Source organism: Perissodus microlepis, chromosome 2 (genome assembly GCF_051167445.1).
Source record: "Perissodus microlepis isolate ML-2025 ecotype Zambia chromosome 2, ASM5116744v1, whole genome shotgun sequence".
Taxonomy (NCBI): Eukaryota; Metazoa; Chordata; class Actinopteri; order Cichliformes; family Cichlidae; genus Perissodus; species Perissodus microlepis.
In genome coordinates, this window is record NC_140462.1 from 21,884,321 (window position 1) to 21,900,838 (window position 16,518).

General features: G+C 38.5%; 1 protein-coding gene across 2 annotated transcripts; it reads right to left on the minus strand.

Moving 5' to 3' along the window:
* Window positions 1–9,297: 9,297 nt before the first annotated feature.
* LOC146392737 (uncharacterized) lies at window positions 9,298–15,799 on the minus strand. 2 transcript variants are annotated; one of them, XR_014802677.1, is made up of 7 exons: window positions 15,286–15,799; window positions 14,659–14,718; window positions 13,816–13,948; window positions 12,360–12,595; window positions 11,992–12,251; window positions 10,920–11,088; window positions 9,298–9,973 (listed from the first exon to the last, which is right to left on the minus strand). XR_014802677.1 is itself a non-coding variant. In XM_084952531.1 (7 exons), the coding sequence occupies exons 5-7, from the start codon at window positions 12,085–12,087 to the stop codon at window positions 9,847–9,849; spliced, it is 1,146 nt and encodes a 381-aa protein (XP_084808657.1). In that variant the 5' UTR covers window positions 12,088–12,251; window positions 12,360–12,595; window positions 13,816–13,948; window positions 14,659–14,718; window positions 15,286–15,799; the 3' UTR covers window positions 9,298–9,846. The 2 variants fall into 2 exon arrangements, 1 of the variants encoding a protein (XP_084808657.1); XM_084952531.1 differs by having other exon boundaries at window positions 11,238–12,251.
* Between the last annotated feature and the right edge of the window lie 719 nt (window positions 15,800–16,518).

The window sequence follows — 16,518 nt, forward strand, 5'->3', positions numbered from 1 at the left end:
AAGTAAAACACTGAGGACAAGACAAACTGCACAGAGGACAGGAAAATACACAGCGGGAGACATAGATGAAACAAAAACTAGAATAAAACTCAACGAAATCCTAACTAATAAGAACAAGAAATCAAAAATACAAAATAAACTCAAAATTCTGGGTCAAAGACCCAGCCCCTTACATTATAAACATCAACAGTAAATATTATTCCCAATCATTACATGGAAAACAAAAAATGTCTTTTGAAGGATTAATTCTTCAGAGTCACAATTTAATTTATTGCCTTGTAAACTAATTCTCTCAAGGTCATCTGGTGGAGTTTAAATTTTAGAGGACTTGCCATATATGACAGCGGTCCCCAACCCCCGGGCCTCGGACCGGTACCGGTCCGTGAGTCGTTTGGTACCAAGCCGCGAGAGTTGAGGCTCAGGTGTGAAATGTATGGTTTTCAGGGTTTTTATCGGTTTTCAGCGTTATTTTGTTATCGTTTTTATCGTTAACTCGGTTTTCCTGGGTCTTTTCACGTGTGTTATGAATAAATCTTCTTTTTTTCGGTACCGGTACTAGTTTTATTTTGTTGTATTTAACCGCGACACCTTAAAGGCCGGTCCATGAAAATATTGTCGGGCATAAACCGGTCCGTGGCGCAAAAAAGGTTGGGGACCGCTGATATATGATGAGTACTTTTCCTTGACTCTGCCTTTCCAAAGTTTGCTGCATGCAGACACAGTTTAAGCACAATGTAAATGACAGCTTTAAATATGTTAGGCTGGTACGATTTGTTAAAAATGATCAGTGTTCCAGCTGATGACTTCTAAAAGGTGAAACATGGTCAGCAGCTAAGACATTGAGAGATTTTGAAATATTGGCTTGTTTAGTACATTTTGTCTAAATTCCATATGTATTATTTCTATTGTCAGTATTATTCTACACTGTGGATAAAAAAACAAACAAAAAAACTATTGCATGAGTAGGTGGGTTGTGACTGTTAGTGTGCCACTTCAGGAACTTTTTCCATAGATGTGAAAGCTTTTAAGACTTTTCAGTGACAGTTTGGGAAATGTGCCTACCCAAAGTCTACCAACTCAGGATGGAACTGAGAATTGATAAAAACAAACAAACAAACAAACAAACAAGGATGCTGATTTAAGAAAAAAAGTAGTTTATATTGTTATATGGTTGATGTCTTTTGAAGTCAGTGTTTAGCATAATAAATGCTATTTTATTAGTTGTTGGTGGGTCCTTTTGCTATTTCTATCTATGTCACTGTATAAACTCAATTACATGTTACATCCTTAAATTTATAAAACAGGTAAAAAATAGTTGATATTGCGATGTTTTGTTGTATTAAACAGTTTTGATTTAGAGCCTAATGCTTGGTGCTCTGAGGTTGAAGAGTTTTGAGGTTATATGGATGTCACTTGGGATTACATCATATTGATGATCCTGCTAACGGGATGATGGAGGCACTTCATACATTATTTCTAGACTCACCATACACTTAATTAGGTAACACCTTTCCAGTACTGGGTTGGACCCACTTTTGCCTTCAGAACTGCCTTAATTCATGGCACTGTTTAAACATGGTGCTGAAAACATTTTGTTCCATGATGACACGACAGCATCACATTATTGCTGCACATCCATGTTGTGAATCTTTTGTTGCATCACATCCCAAAAGTGCTGGACTGACATGTTTAGACTACTGTGTATACCGTTGAGTACAGTGAACTTGTTATTTTTTTCAAATATTTTTTACATGGTTTCAACTTTGTGACATGATGCATTATTTTGCTTGAAGAACCCATGAGAAGAGTACACTGTGGTGATAAAGGGATGGCCATGGTGACCAACAATACTCAGTTAGGATGCTGTGTTTAAATTATGCTCAGTTGATGCTAAGGGACACAAAGTGTGCCAATAAAATATTTCCCATACACACTTCCACCACCAGCCTGATCCATCGCTACAAGGCAGGATGGATTTATTTTAGGTTTACAACAAATTCTAGCATTACCATTCTGCTGCAGCAGAAATTCACTATCAGTACTTTTCCAATAGTCTATTGTCCAGTTTTGGTGAGCCTGTGGTCAGTTACCCATTCTCTAATGACAGGAATGGCCCCAATGTGATCTCCTGCTATTGTAGGTTTGACATGTTGTACATTTTGGGATGCTCTTCTGCATACCTTGGTTGTAATTACTGGAAACTGGGGTTGCTGAGTCACAGTTGACTGCAAATTATGCTGTTTGTGTGGAGCCCTTTCATGCAACAAATAAATGGCTGCTGCAACATAACAGCTTCCACTATTTTTTGCACCGTAAAAGCAGGTAAACTAAATTCAGTCAGCTGTTATGACTGACAAGGAAATAAGAGTGGCTGAATGAGATTTTGAGGAAAAAAGGGACGACACAGAAAAAGATGCATTTTGAGAGAGGGATAACAAGAGGTAGGGAATGAGTAGCAAAGAATAAGTAAAGAAAAGTCCAGATGGTGAAGACAGTGAAAACAAACACATGTGAATGAAAGGTGAGCGGGAAAACAAAAAGGTTCAGTTCTTAACATTTCTTAGAGCATAAGTCAAGAAAGGCCAGAAGCAATGCCATGATATTAAAAGACAAAGATTAACAATGTGGCAATAAAGAAAGGCACAACAATACAATGACTTAAAATTCAATGCATGACAGCAAGCTATCAAAAAAATTCACATGAGGTTTTTCCTAATGTGACTGCTATGATTACAGACTTACTCTTTTTGGCATTCAGTGCAGTCTTTTCCCATCTACAGCAAATTATTTTCTTTGGTGTGGGAGCAAAATTTCAAACAATTTCAAGCCATTATCAGTGACTGAGGCTTGGGATTTGTGAATTGAGCTTTTTACTTGGGATTCTTTTACCGAATAGTTGGTCCTTTTAGAAGGACATCGAGTCCAGATCGTTTTTCAAAATGGAAAACCTGGATCAGACTGATTGCTCTTAAGTTTGGCATGCAGTTGAAACCAGTCTCAAATATGTTGTGTATGTTTCTGTTCTGAGTCCTGTTCTGTTTGTATATGTGCTTTTATTCTGCTGCTGTTACAACCAAATTTCCCCTTGTGGGACAATTAAAGGATTATTCTATGCTTGTATTCTAAATAACCAATAGAGGAACTGCAGTTTTTTGAAATGCAATGTTCTAATTCAGTTGGCAAATATTGGTGCTTGTCCAGTCTCTTACAAAACACTAAGCATATATTTCCTGTGACTGGTCATCGACATCCAGCAGGGCCAGATTTATTTGACTAATGAACACAGTATATTATCAAATCATTTTTGTGGTTCGTGTTTTAGTTTTTTTTTTCAATATTCATATTTGAAAAGTCCAAAAATAGCTGCTCACTTCTTCATAATTGGTCACCATAGTAGATAGATTTCTTTATTAGCAGCCTAGGCTCCACAGTTTTCAAGATATGTTCAAATTTTGTGTGATGGTAGATACCACTGACAATGCCTGATAAGAGGAGATGAGCAGATGTGAACACTGCTCTAGAATCCATTACCACAACCAGTAACACTGAAACCAGTCAGCTGATGTAGGTTATTATGACTGTATTCCTGGAGGCGCTTGGTTATTAGATCTAGGATACATGTAGAGGAACCCATGCAGAAGAAATTCAGGGAAGCCTGGATAATATTAGTCGGTTAACTTTTTTTTTTTTTATGCTATTGTTCACATGCTATTGTAAGGTGACCTTGAGGGTCTGAAAGGTGCCTACAAATAAAATGTATTATTATTATTATTATTATTATTATTATTATTATTATTATTATTAACTGAGAAGCAGAAGAGTTTCGTGAATCGTTGATGGTACAATAAAATGTTCTGCAGTTTCTAGACCCTCGGTTACAGACAACGGCTCACAGCTGTAGCTACCAGGACTTCTTGAATCATGTTTGGCATCATGCGTGGGTGTGGTCCAGTTAATTTCAGTTAATTCATGATTTAACGTATGATAAATAAATCTGTGATAAATATGCAGTTGACCTCAGTAAATCACATGATAACGTGGGGCTAGGTTTCACAATGGGTTCACCTGAAATCTTGGCTGATTGTGACCCACATCCGTTTTCACACCTTGACTCATGTGATTAGGTAGAGGATCAATAGGGGGTCCATGACCCCCTTGGGGACACTCCACCAATTGCTCATAGAACTGAAGAAGCTTCTCGGACGAGAGGTGAAATGTTTTACATTAAACTTAAAGAAGTCCAGACGCTTTTCTTTCCAAGCTGCTTAGACTACGTGGATGACTGAGAACCTTCACAGACATAAATATGAAAAAGCAAATGACAAATCAGGAAGGGGCAAATACTTTCTGATCAGACTATACACGTACCTATTCTACAACGTACTTGGTTCATTTATTATATCCTGCAAATCTTTCTTATATGTCCCATAAATCATGCACTTCCTTCTCCCATATGGCTGCAATAGCAGGTTAATTAGCATTTGTGAAAGCAGTCCATCTGGTCTGTCAGAGAGTATCATCACCAAAGGATGTAATAGAGGAATGGTGTCCCTAAGCACACCATATGTTCTCGTTTGCCAGTGTGAACAACCAGGCAACCAGTCACTAAAACACTTACTGTTTATTAAAATCGGCATTTATAGATATTTAGAGTCTATTAAGAGAGGTTTTTCATGCCAAACTGGTAGAAAACAAACCCATCTGTTGGTCTATTGCCATCAATAACCATCTGAGAAAAGAGTGGAGAGTGTTTGTTGGTTTCATAACCCTCCAGAGTATCTCTGGTCAGTCATACTTTATGGTTCCTAGGATCACAGGCTCCAGAGAAAAGTAAATGGGCAATAGTCGACAGCCTCTTTTTTAGGGCGTAAAGGTTGAGTGTTTTATTTTAGGTTGCTTTTCATTTCCTTTCCTTTCATTATGGATTAAGGGCTTAAAATCCATACAGAACAACTCTAACATAAACATTAGTGTTGGACATACAGCAGGCCAAAAAAGTATTGAAAACATTACCAATTTTTTAAGTAAACATATTTCTATTGGTGCTATTGACATGAAATTCTAGCCAGATATCAGCAATACCCATCCAACTGACACATTCAAAAAAAAAAACAGATATGACATATATGGTTTATATCAAACCATATATGTCATAAATTAAGTATATGTCATATTACATAAATTAAGTTATATAATGAACAATGACATGGTGATAAAGTATTTAACACCCATAGTTAAAATAAAAGCCTTTGTTGGTGATGACAAATTCAAGATGCCTTCTGTATGGAGAAACTAGCTGCATGCATGCACTAGTTAACTAACACAAATGATTAAAGTTTGCTAGCAGCAACCAACCAACCCAGTGACATCAGATTCTGGCACAAGATGGAACTTAACATGTTCTAAAAACTTTAAACATGTATTTCTGACATCCAGCTCCATCTTCAACATCCATTGTCCAATATATCCACTATCCATCCTCGGCACACGTCTAAACCATCTACACCTTGCCTCTCTAAGTTTGTGTCCAACATGCTCAGCCTGAGCTGACCTTCTGATAAACCAATTTCACTTCCAATGAAAATTGTAACATCTTCATCGCTGCCACCTTCAGCTCATCATCTTGTGTTTTTGTTAGCGCCACCATCTCCACACCACACATCATAACATAACTCATTATCAAGTAATCTGGGCGCTACAGCTTTAAGCAGCTGTGCGCGCTCCCGCGGACGGCAATCATTTTCTTGCAGATGATCACTTTTTGGCACAACACCTGGAGCTAGGGGGCAAAACAATCGTATGAGTGCTACTATTTGACTGAGGAAGAATAAAGTAGTCGTGGTAACCCAATCACATGACCACTTTAAGATGACAAAGCAACAAGGTGATATATACCAGTTTTTAAATTGTGTTGATAGGCCACGTAAAACCAGAGTCATGATAAACAATATATATGAGGCGTTTTTTCCTCAATAGTTTCGTCACGTTTACTGTCTGAGGACAGCGCTAGCAAGATCTCTCTGCTTATGACCAAACAAAAAACAGCCCGTTTGTGTTGGTGGAAAAATGTAACATGTCGACCAATCAAAAATGATATGACAACATGACATTTGGTTGTTTAGGAAGAGGGGGAAGTTTTAGTAGCGACGGCGAGGGAGAGAGAGAGAGAGAGAGAGAGAAAGAAAGAAAGAGCAGAAAAAGAGAGAGGGCGAGTTTTGAGATGTGAGAGATTTGTGATGTTTAGAGTGTTTGGAGTGTGTAGTTAATGTGTTGTCTTGTGTAGTTAGTGTGCAGTGTTGTGGATAGTTTTGTGTTGTGTGTCAGAACAATGGGGCGACTGCTGTCTCCGAGTAAAAAACAGGATGAGTGATACACCTGCTGCTGTCAGACCTGCAGGTATCAGGCTGTGATGTTCTCCTTCATAGTGGACAGAAATTATTTTTTTGGAGTGGCACAAATAATTTGTGTGGCATCTTGTTGAATGCAGAACAGCTGACTGTTATGTAAATAGTTTGAAATGGTTATTTAAAAAAGGAAAAAGTCAAATGGCTGCAAATAACTTTCTTGTTTGCCAGTTTGTGCATAGGATTTTAAAATTGACAATGTATATTTGCATTTAAAGTTATTAAAGTTATGAAATATGAAATATGATTCAATAAACATGTTTGTGGTTGTTACAGTAGAAAATATAACTTTTTCTACTCAGATTTTATGTTTTCTGTCTGATTCTAGATCAATTGTGTTAATACAGTATGTCAAAATGAAAACATAACTGTAAATTCAGGCACATGAGGTTGTGCTGAAAAGAATGATACGAAACAAGGCAAAGTAAATAGTTTTTAAAGGTGAAATGTAGAGGAAACATCAAAAGTAGTCAAAAATGGTCAATATACCCTGGACCCCAGAGGGTTAAACTTTTTTTTTAAAAGTAACACAATGGTTACTTTTCAAGTAGTTAATTACTTTTAGAATCTTGTAACTCAGTTCCTAACTCAGTTACTTTTTTGAAGAAGTAACTAGTAACTATAATTAATTACTTTTTCAAAGTAACTTGCACAACACTGGTCATTTGCAAACATCATAGTCCACAGAGACTCTTGCACCACCTCATTTGTCAACCTATTCATCACTAATGCAAAGGAGCAAGGGCTCAGAACTGGTCTCTGATGTAATCCAGTCCCTATTTTACTCATCTGCCACTCCTACTGAACACCTCACCACTATCTCACTGTCCCTATACATGTCCTGCACCACCCTCACATACTTGTCTGCCACTCCTGACTTCCTCATGCAGTACCAATGTTCCTTCCCTATACTTCTCCATCAGCACTCCCACAGCAAACATTGTAGAGCTGTTTCTCGGCCATAAGCCATACTGCTGCTCACTGATTGTTGCCTCTCTTTTCAGTCTGTGTTAAATATCTCTTTTCTATGGCTTGATGGTATGGTTCATCTTTATCCCTCTGTCATTACTATAGCTCTGTTAATCCTTTTGTTCTTTGAAATTGGTAGAATTACACTTCTCCATTCCTCAGGCATTCTCTCAGTCTCTAAGACTTTGTTAAAAAGTGTGGTTAGAAAGTCCACTGCCCTCTCAGGCATGTCAATACCTCCAATGGTATGTCATCTGGACCAAGCACCCTTCCACGAACCTTCCTCCATTTGTCCTCCTCCCTCTTATTTTCTTCATTCATTAGCTCCTCAGAGCACTGTTTCCACCACCTTAGCACACTCTCTTCAGTCATTAGTACATTGGTGTCAGTATCCTTAATTACCTGTATCCTTAATTAAAAATTTCCTTTACCAGCTCTCTCTTTGCTGTAAGCCTTGTGTCATGACTTCTGTCCATTTTCTTCATATCCCTGCCTATCCCATTTTTCTTTTATTAGTCTCTTCCTTTGAATGCTTTCCTGTACTTCCTCATTCCACCTTATCCCCTTACCTCTGTACAGAGCACCCCCCAGACACCTTCTTGGCAGTTTTCCTCATCGCTTCAGCTATAAACAGCACCACATTAGCATGCAGCTGCAAAATCAGATCTCATATTTATAATACGGTTTATTACACCAGGGCTAGAAGTGCCAGAAGTGGCAGGTAAATTATACCTTTCATATTTTCATTACTTCCTTCTTTCTCTATCTCGGATTAGGAGCATACAGCATTGTGCACACTAATGAGAGATAATTGCTGTTAGGGATAAACTCTATTAGAGACTTAGAGATTGTCATCATCAAGTAATACTTAACTTGCTGGAAATGCCACCTAATGTTCATTTTATATTAAAGTATATGATTTGTAATAGACATGGATAAACCAAAAAAAACAAAAAAACAAAAACAAATCAAAAAACGTTAATGTAATGGATGGGGTTAACCCTCTATTTGGCAAGGTTTCAGTATATGGGGAGGCTTGAACCAAGGTTAGTCTCAGTTGAGCCTTTTAAAATTATGGTGAACTACTGATGTTTGGTGTTTTGGCTCTACAGTAGGGCCCAAGGACAGCCCACCTCTTTGCTGATGGTGTAGAGGTGACATAAGAGAGCATTTATGAAACTGAAATTAGAACTTCCAAAGTGGATTATCTTGCCTGCTGTAGTGTTTTATTTACAATACAAAAAAAAAATAATCCATGTATCTATTGTTTTGTACTATTTGTCTGCATCTCATGAACAAGTTTCTGCATGAGAACAAACAGGGATAGCTCAGTAGGTAGAGTGTTTGCCCCATGATCGGAAGATCGGGGATTCGACTCCACTGAACGGCTACCCTGCACTGTAAACAAAAGAAAGTGCTGTTTTTACAGGAAAACGCTGGCAGCTGGGGTTACCAGGGACTTCCTGTAAAAAATACAGCAGCACAGTATATCGCTTTACAGATGCAATATGTAAATTGATTTACAGTGAATGAAACTCACATTAAAACTGTTAAATCTACAGAAAAAAGAACTTAATTTCACACATTGATGTTATACACATATATATATATATATATATATATATATATATATATAGACTATTTCCTGTATCTTTTACAAGTAATAAATGCTTATTGTGGATCCATAAATTGTACAATTAACAGGGAAATATCGAACAAAAAACTAATTTAAAATGGTAGAACAACGGTGAAACTGTGCATATTAAATGGAGCTGCTCTGTATATTATACATAAAATCTATTACTATGCTGTATATTTTATGTTTTAATGTAAAATTTAACCATAAACCAGCAAATTTATTACTGCTACGCCTACACCCAAACATGCAAAAATACATCTTGAGAAAACACAAGAGAGGAAAATATCACTTTTGGGAAATTTATTTTGCAGCCAGATTAGCCAAATGACAGCAATTGGATGCATTTTTTCCAACTAACACAATATGCAAGGCACACAGCAACTACACAATTCAATCAAAATATAAGCTATAAAAGCTGTGGAACATTCCTGCAAAGCAAGAACCATGTTCATGAAACAAGCATTTGTTAGACCCTCTACCAGAAAAAGTTAAATAACCTGTTAAGACTTTAAAACAAAAATCACATATTGTGCCAAAAATGATCATAATCACCATGCAACGCAACACGCACCCTGCTGTCACCACAACCATGGCCTTGGTCAGAAAACACATCAGGAAAACCACGTGCTGAAACAAACCTACACATGTGGTCTAGAAACACTGCAGTAGCAGCATGTTTTTTTTTTGTTTTTTTTTATAAAGAACATTCCTTCAAAGCAAGAACATCTTCATGAACTGGCTTCATGCATTCGACCAGTAAAAGGTTTCAGTACACATTGTGGAACAAAATTAACAAAGTAAAACTAACAGTCCACAGAGAGTCAAGATTTAGGCTTAGCGCCACTCGTGGTCGGCGAGATCCTGAATCAGGGTGAGGACTCGAGGGTTCACACTGAGACGACGCTTTGAGTTTTTGTTCTCTACTTTGGTTCCTTTTTCTGGGTTTATGGAGAAGAAACACCTGTAGAATACAAATCATATAAAAGTTTATTAAGCATTTTTATAATTGATCAGTTAAAATACAAGTACAAAGTAAGTAAAAATTAAGTATATACGTATATATACACACAGTCATACGGAGCCCCGCAGGGGACATGGGAGAAAATAAAATTAAGATGGACTTTTGCGAGATCTCGCAAAACTTTTGCGAGATCTCGCAGAAGTTTTAGCCGCATTCTTCGGAGGCCGCCAGCTCAAAGCCGACCGGGAGGTCGAGGCACGATGTGCCGGGAAGGCGGTGTTCCTCCCGGCTATAGTAGGTCTCGACCTCCCATTAGCTTCGAGCTAGTGGATGTCAGATCTCCAAAAACGTCGGAGCACTTTTGCAAATATGTGATGTCATGTAAACCGAGCAGGTATCTGACGTTTACACAACTACATTCACGCCTCAAAATATCTTAAAAGTGTATTTTGTGACCCAGAAAGAGTAACTTTTGCGAGATCCCGAGTTAGTTTTGCGAGATCTCGCAAAAGTCCGTCTTAATTTTTTTTTCTCCCATGTCCCCTGCGGGGCTCCGTACAGTCATGGCCATGACCATGTTGAAGACAAAGTATAACCAAAATGCTGTGGGGAAGTGAACAATGCATGGTCAAAAGTATTGGCACCCTTCACGAGTGTCTTTTGCAGTGATATGTCACACTTTAGCATTTTTAAAATCCAAAGCAAAGGTTATAGGTAGTCAGACGTCAGCTGACTCTTGGTCTAGCCCTGAGTCTCGGCCAGGCTTGGACCCGGATTCAGACTGTTATTTTATTAAAAAACAAACAAACAAACAAAAAAAACCAACTGAATCCGGCTCCAAAGCCGACCGAGACTCAGAGCCAGACCTGGACTCCAACCACATCAAAGCCAGACTCCAGATCCCAGAGTCTCAGTTATGAGAAATAACAAAGCCATATTTGCTCACCTCTGAAGAAACTCTAAAGTGAAAGCCAGCTCAGTTGGATAATGGATGTTAAAATTGTAGTAGCTCCCGAACATGAGGCACAGTGCAGAAATGAAGGAGGATATGTTTGTGCTGACGAGGTTCCGATCAAGACTCAGCATGTATCTTCTTGAGGAATAGCAGGACTGTCCTGTGAACAAAATATTTAACAGGTTATATCAATAAACACGGCAGTCACATGACATTCTATAAAAAGTGCACTTAAAAAAAACAAGAGAGAGAGAGCTATGTAACAGACACAATAATAGTGGGTGTCAGAGGCACTTGCTCCAGTTGTACCCTCATCTGCCAGACATGTATCTTCAACACCAAAAAGCATGGACTTCTCTTCAAAGTAGCTGAGCAGAAGCAGGACCATCTCTTTCACATCATCTGAGCAGCCACTTTGCGGTCCCCACATCCTCTGAAGCCTTGCATAAGTCTGAAGGAACACCTTGCTTTTGCTGACAGCAACTGTGGTCAAGTAGGCCAGAAGCCTTTTCCCCTTCAAATCCAAATTTTGTGTGAATGTCTCTTTGAGGTCAATCCCAGTAAGTTCCTTGAAGTGGACAGACATGCCAAGTTCATCAAACCAAAACGGCCACTCCTCTCTAAGGCATTTGATACTTTTCCCCTGATTGACATGTTGACGTTGTGTGTAGTAAGTGGACTTCATTAGACTTTTTACCTCTTCTGGATTGGCGTCAGCTTGCTGGAACATCACCTTGAGTTTTTCCATCTTTTGCTGTTGGCTCTCTGGAGTTTCTTCAAGAGGCAGAAATTCTACATTCCATTTAATGCACCCGTATGTATCCTGCATTGCTGCTCTTTCTTCTAAAGGGATCTCGTCTGTGTGGTCTGAGTCAGTCTGATGTTTTCTTTTTCTTATTTTGGGTGTTGAAGTGCGCCTTACATTTTCAATTCTGTTCTGCAACTGTTTGACAAGTGAAAGGTAGCTTGCACCAACAATATCACCCTCTATTAAATCTTGCAGAGAATTGGGATATTTTGCCACCATTTTTTTTGCAACGTCAATTGAATGTTTTCTACCTACATAAGAGCATTTTTCCATCATCTCAGTCACAACAATCCGGACCATTTGCCTCCTCAGTTTTGGGCGAGGCCTTTTCCCCCTCTCAAGAAAATGCATCACTTCTGCAGGAAGTTTACTCCATGGAATTTCAAAGTTGTCATCCCAATGTGTGTCACATCCTGGGCTGCTGGAGGAGGTCGACGATAGACTTTGGGGTGAAACAGAGAGCAATGACAGCGACTGGGTTGATGAGGCTTCCACAGATGATAGCGAGCTGTTCTCTGGAGTTTTTCAATTACAAAAAAAATACAATTATGATTCACACTGTATGTCTGTTCATGACCATCTCTACTTTTGATTTTGAATAGTTGTTTGTTGTTTTTACTTACATTTCTGTTTCCAAGCAGAAAGAAGCTTTCTTGCTTGTACAGGTCTTAATGCTGTCATCAAATCTGCCTCCGTTACGAAGCGTAGATCATCACTTGTCTCAACTCCAATGGACTGCAAGTGCTCTTCCAGGATGTTTTTGTTCACAGCTTGAAGTTCTGGTAGGACTTCCGTGATGGCGACATCTAGGAAGGTTCGCTCTGAGTCACTCATACTTGCACTGAAGAAGAAATGCCACCTCCAAACAAAATAGAAAATCACATACAGTTCATACACTTGATGGAGCAGGGTATGGATCAGGTAACACTTATATTAATGTTAAACTATTTACAGTGAGAAGTGAGCTATTAGTTGGACATTATTTTGCCACAATACTATGCTTTAGTGGAATGACTCGGTATCCTTCAAGAATGTATGATACCAAAGGATAGAAATCAGGCAGGTCATTAATGTTGATACACTGTAACCCAAGGCTGTCCTTTGTCACAGAATACAGATGGTATTCTGAGAGGAAGATGCCTTTGTGGATATCCATTAGAACATACACAGATGTGTCATTTTGAATCAAGATGAGTAGAAGTTCACCAAACTCCATACACTCGTCATTTCTGTACACAAGAAACTGTCCCTTTTTATATGCAGTGCCCTTGTACTGAATGTCTGTGGTAACTGTGGTATTGCTTTCTGAAAAAGCTAACTCCCTGACTGCATGCTGAATAGTGTCACTGTAGAGGTTGGGATAAAACGCACAGCTCTCCTTCACTTGCAGCATTTCACGGCATTCTTGCCCTGCTAAAAGATAAGCCTGATACATCTGATGACGTGTTGACAAAGTTTGACAAATATTTTTGAAGCTTTTCAAGTGTCTGGCACATCTTTTAAAGTAACTGTGTTTACATTCAAACCTAAGCTCCATAACCTCATCAATGGACCAAATTTCAACAACAGTGCTGAATAATGGCGCAAATAGTGGTGCTTGGGTTTTAGTTGAATTCCAGGAAACAACATCTTTCTCATCTCCAAATATTCTTGGATCAAAATGTCAGCAAATGCTATCTGGGACAAGGAAATGCACTGAGCACAAATAAGATCCACAATGTCTTTCAACTGGAGAGCTAACTGCCATACTTCATCCTCATGGTTTTGTACTTTGTCACCAATCAAAACTGGCAGCAATCTCAAAAGGTTCCAGTTTTGAACGGCTTGCCCTGATAATTTGGATCCATCAGGTTTGACAGTACATGGCTTTGTAAGTGCTTCGGATCCTTTATATTTAAACTGTTTAATGCGTCTGTTTAAAAGGGAGTATGTGAACCATTTTTTATTTTTTATAATGTTCTTCAGGTACAGTGCTAGATCATATGACACAACTCCTTCAAAGAGGTCATGACCTAGACAAGGTGGGAGACCAGGCTGGGATACGTGAAAAGACTGAAGGGTATTGAAGATGGAGTTTACCTTTATTCCTCTGACATCTTGGATAGTTTCAGACTGGAGATCAGCAACAGCCGCGTCATATGTCTCTGGAGTGCGTGGAGGACCACAGGCATTCGGATCAGTATAAAACTCACTTCGTGTTACTTCACAGTACCTGCAAAAATATTGAGAGCAGCTGAAGTTTTCTGTAAACACTCCTATGCAATGAGAACCCAAGTTGTCCCCAGCAATACAGTAAAGACCCCCTTTTACTGTTTCTCCATCTACATCTATTCCATCTGCCAAAAAACTTTGGCTATTCCAAAACGCTTACAGTCATTCTCAACACACAACAAGACTAAAAACATATTATCTGTATTTGAACGCAAATGAATGGGTAAATTTGCTAATGACAGATAGACTGCAAGAAGTTTGTGCGTCTTTTTAGCAGAACCCAGGGGATTCACTACCTCAAATGAATCTTGGTACAAAATCAGTTTGAGGCTTTCAGGGTTTTCATTAAAGAACTGGTGACATTTGAAAATTTTTCCATCATATAAATCCTTAAAAATTTCTACATCAGGACCCCCAAACTGTTGTGACTGTGTATTCCTCCATAACTGTGACTCTAAAAAGCTCTTCAGAGTTTCTCCAACTGGTATATAGTAAGCAAATTTTTCTGTCATGTTTTCATCCATTCCCAAAGGCACTTTCTTGGGTTCTGTGTATTTAAACATTTTTTTTCAATGTTTGATTTCTGGTGTGTGTTGTTCCTAGTTGTCCCTGATGGCAAGCAGAGAACAAATCTGACTCTTTAATGCAGTCACAGATTTTAGTGACTGCTTCATCTGATAGGTTCATTTCATTTTTTAGTAAACAACTTACCTTATTTATTGTGGTGGCTTGACCCAATTCGTGCACATTCTGCATTTCCTCAGCAATAGTCTGTATAGTAGAGGCAGGAATTAGCAGCTGTCCTTGCAGTTTAAGGTAAAAGAGACACATGTTTCTGAAATAAGAATGACTATCCTTCTCTGGCATATCACTGGCTGAACTAGCAGATGGCATGGCTTCATGTGTGTTTTCTGAATATTCTGTACTATCATTTGGGGGCTGAGGACGAGATTCCTTGTACATGTCATCAATACCATCTGGGGAACAAGCTTTATGCTTCCTACACATGTGAGAAGTAAATGATGACTTTTTTGTAAACATATGCTTACAACCACTTACTGGACATGACACAGACCTGCCCTCTGCAATATGATCGTTTAAGTGAGACACTAGCTCTTTCACTGTTTGAAAATGGCGGGCACATAATGAAACCGCACATTTTAATGTGACCAATACCTTTTTACAAAAGACGCAGATGATCATTTTTAGTATTTCAAAAGTTTGCCTGTGCTTTTCAGCTGAACTAGCATGCTTGCTAGCGCTAGGTTATCGAGCATTGGTCTAAATATCAACTGGTGCTTTTATCTCGAAAAAAAGTCGCCAAGATATTAAACTTACTGTGCAAACTTTCTGACGAACAAACACAGATCCTCAAAAAAACACTTGAAATCGTATGTTTGTAATTTGTCCTAAAAACGTAGTTGCTAAAAGTTCGACGTTTTCTTCTCCCGTCTTCTCTTTCCACTCTGCAAATGGTGCGTGCAGTGTTGCCAACTCCTCAGTAAGGAAAATCGCTATTGGTTGTCCTAAAAGTCGCTAGAAGTCGCTACATGACGTCATCACCTAATTTGCATAATTGGTCATGCTAATCTAATTGTAACCTATGTTGTTGGAGAGAGAAATAACATCGTGGAAGAGACATAAAGTGAGTAAAAAACGTCCTAAATGCATTTAGAGTTTATTTAGAACTACAAATTAAATTTCTTTTAGCAATTATTGTTTTTTTTAATGTCACAATTCCAACCCTGCTCCTTTACCCGGGCTTGGACCGGCAAAAGTGACCCGAAATAGGCACTCTGGTGGAGTTACTTTGTGTGTGTGTTTATAAGTAGTTTTAAACCTTGTGATCCACAAAACATTATAAGAGTAAAAGAGTAAAAGAAGAACTGACTGCGTTACAGCACCCGCTGCTTGTTGAGAGTAAAAGCAATACGCGCTTTCACGTCTTTTTTTAGCGATTTTTTTTCGAAAAAAAAGTCGCTAAGGGGTCTGAAAACTCCCTAAATATAGCGACAAAGTCGCTAAGTTGGCAACACTGCGTGCTGGCTCGTTAGCTATAGTCGTGAACTAGGCGCTCTTCTCCTCCCGCCCTCACGTCATTATCCAATCAGAGACGAGCTTCAGATGCACATTCAAAATTAGGCACACTCAGTGCAACGGAGAGTAGCCTAAAGTAGCTTACAGCTCTGTGGAGATGAGGCACCATAGAAATCCTATGGGAGGCACTGTAAGTTTGTTTAGCCTGTAATAATGAGACATCGCTAACCTAACCCAAAAAAGTAGTCTAGTCTAAGTATCACATTGCAATTAAAAGAAACATAAAGAATACAAGCATTATGACTGAACAGAAGCATTACTTAGGCGTTAAATAATAATTTCTTATAGGTTACTCTACAATAGGCTGCAAATAGCCCGAATGATTAAAAAAAAAACATAATGTAAACAATTTTAATTGTATATTTTTATATAGCCTATAAATAGAGAGGCAACCACTCAGGTTCACAATGACATCTTCTGTGAAAACATTTTTATTAGTCCTATCCCTGAATTTGCATCATTTCATGAATCATG

Bases quoted from the DNA above. Each gene is read 5' to 3' on its own strand.
- LOC146392737 (XM_084952531.1), bottom strand. From the start codon at position 12,087: ATGCATTTTCTTGAGAGGGGGAAAAGGCCTCGCCCAAAACTGAGGAGG. The intron at 11,089-11,237 runs GTACAACTGGAG...TTTTGTTCACAG, and splicing joins TACATGTCTGGCAGATGAGG to GACAGTCCTGCTATTCCTCA. The intron at 9,974-10,919 runs GTGAGCAAATAT...TGTATTCTACAG, and splicing joins ACTTTAGAGTTTCTTCAGAG to GTGTTTCTTCTCCATAAACC.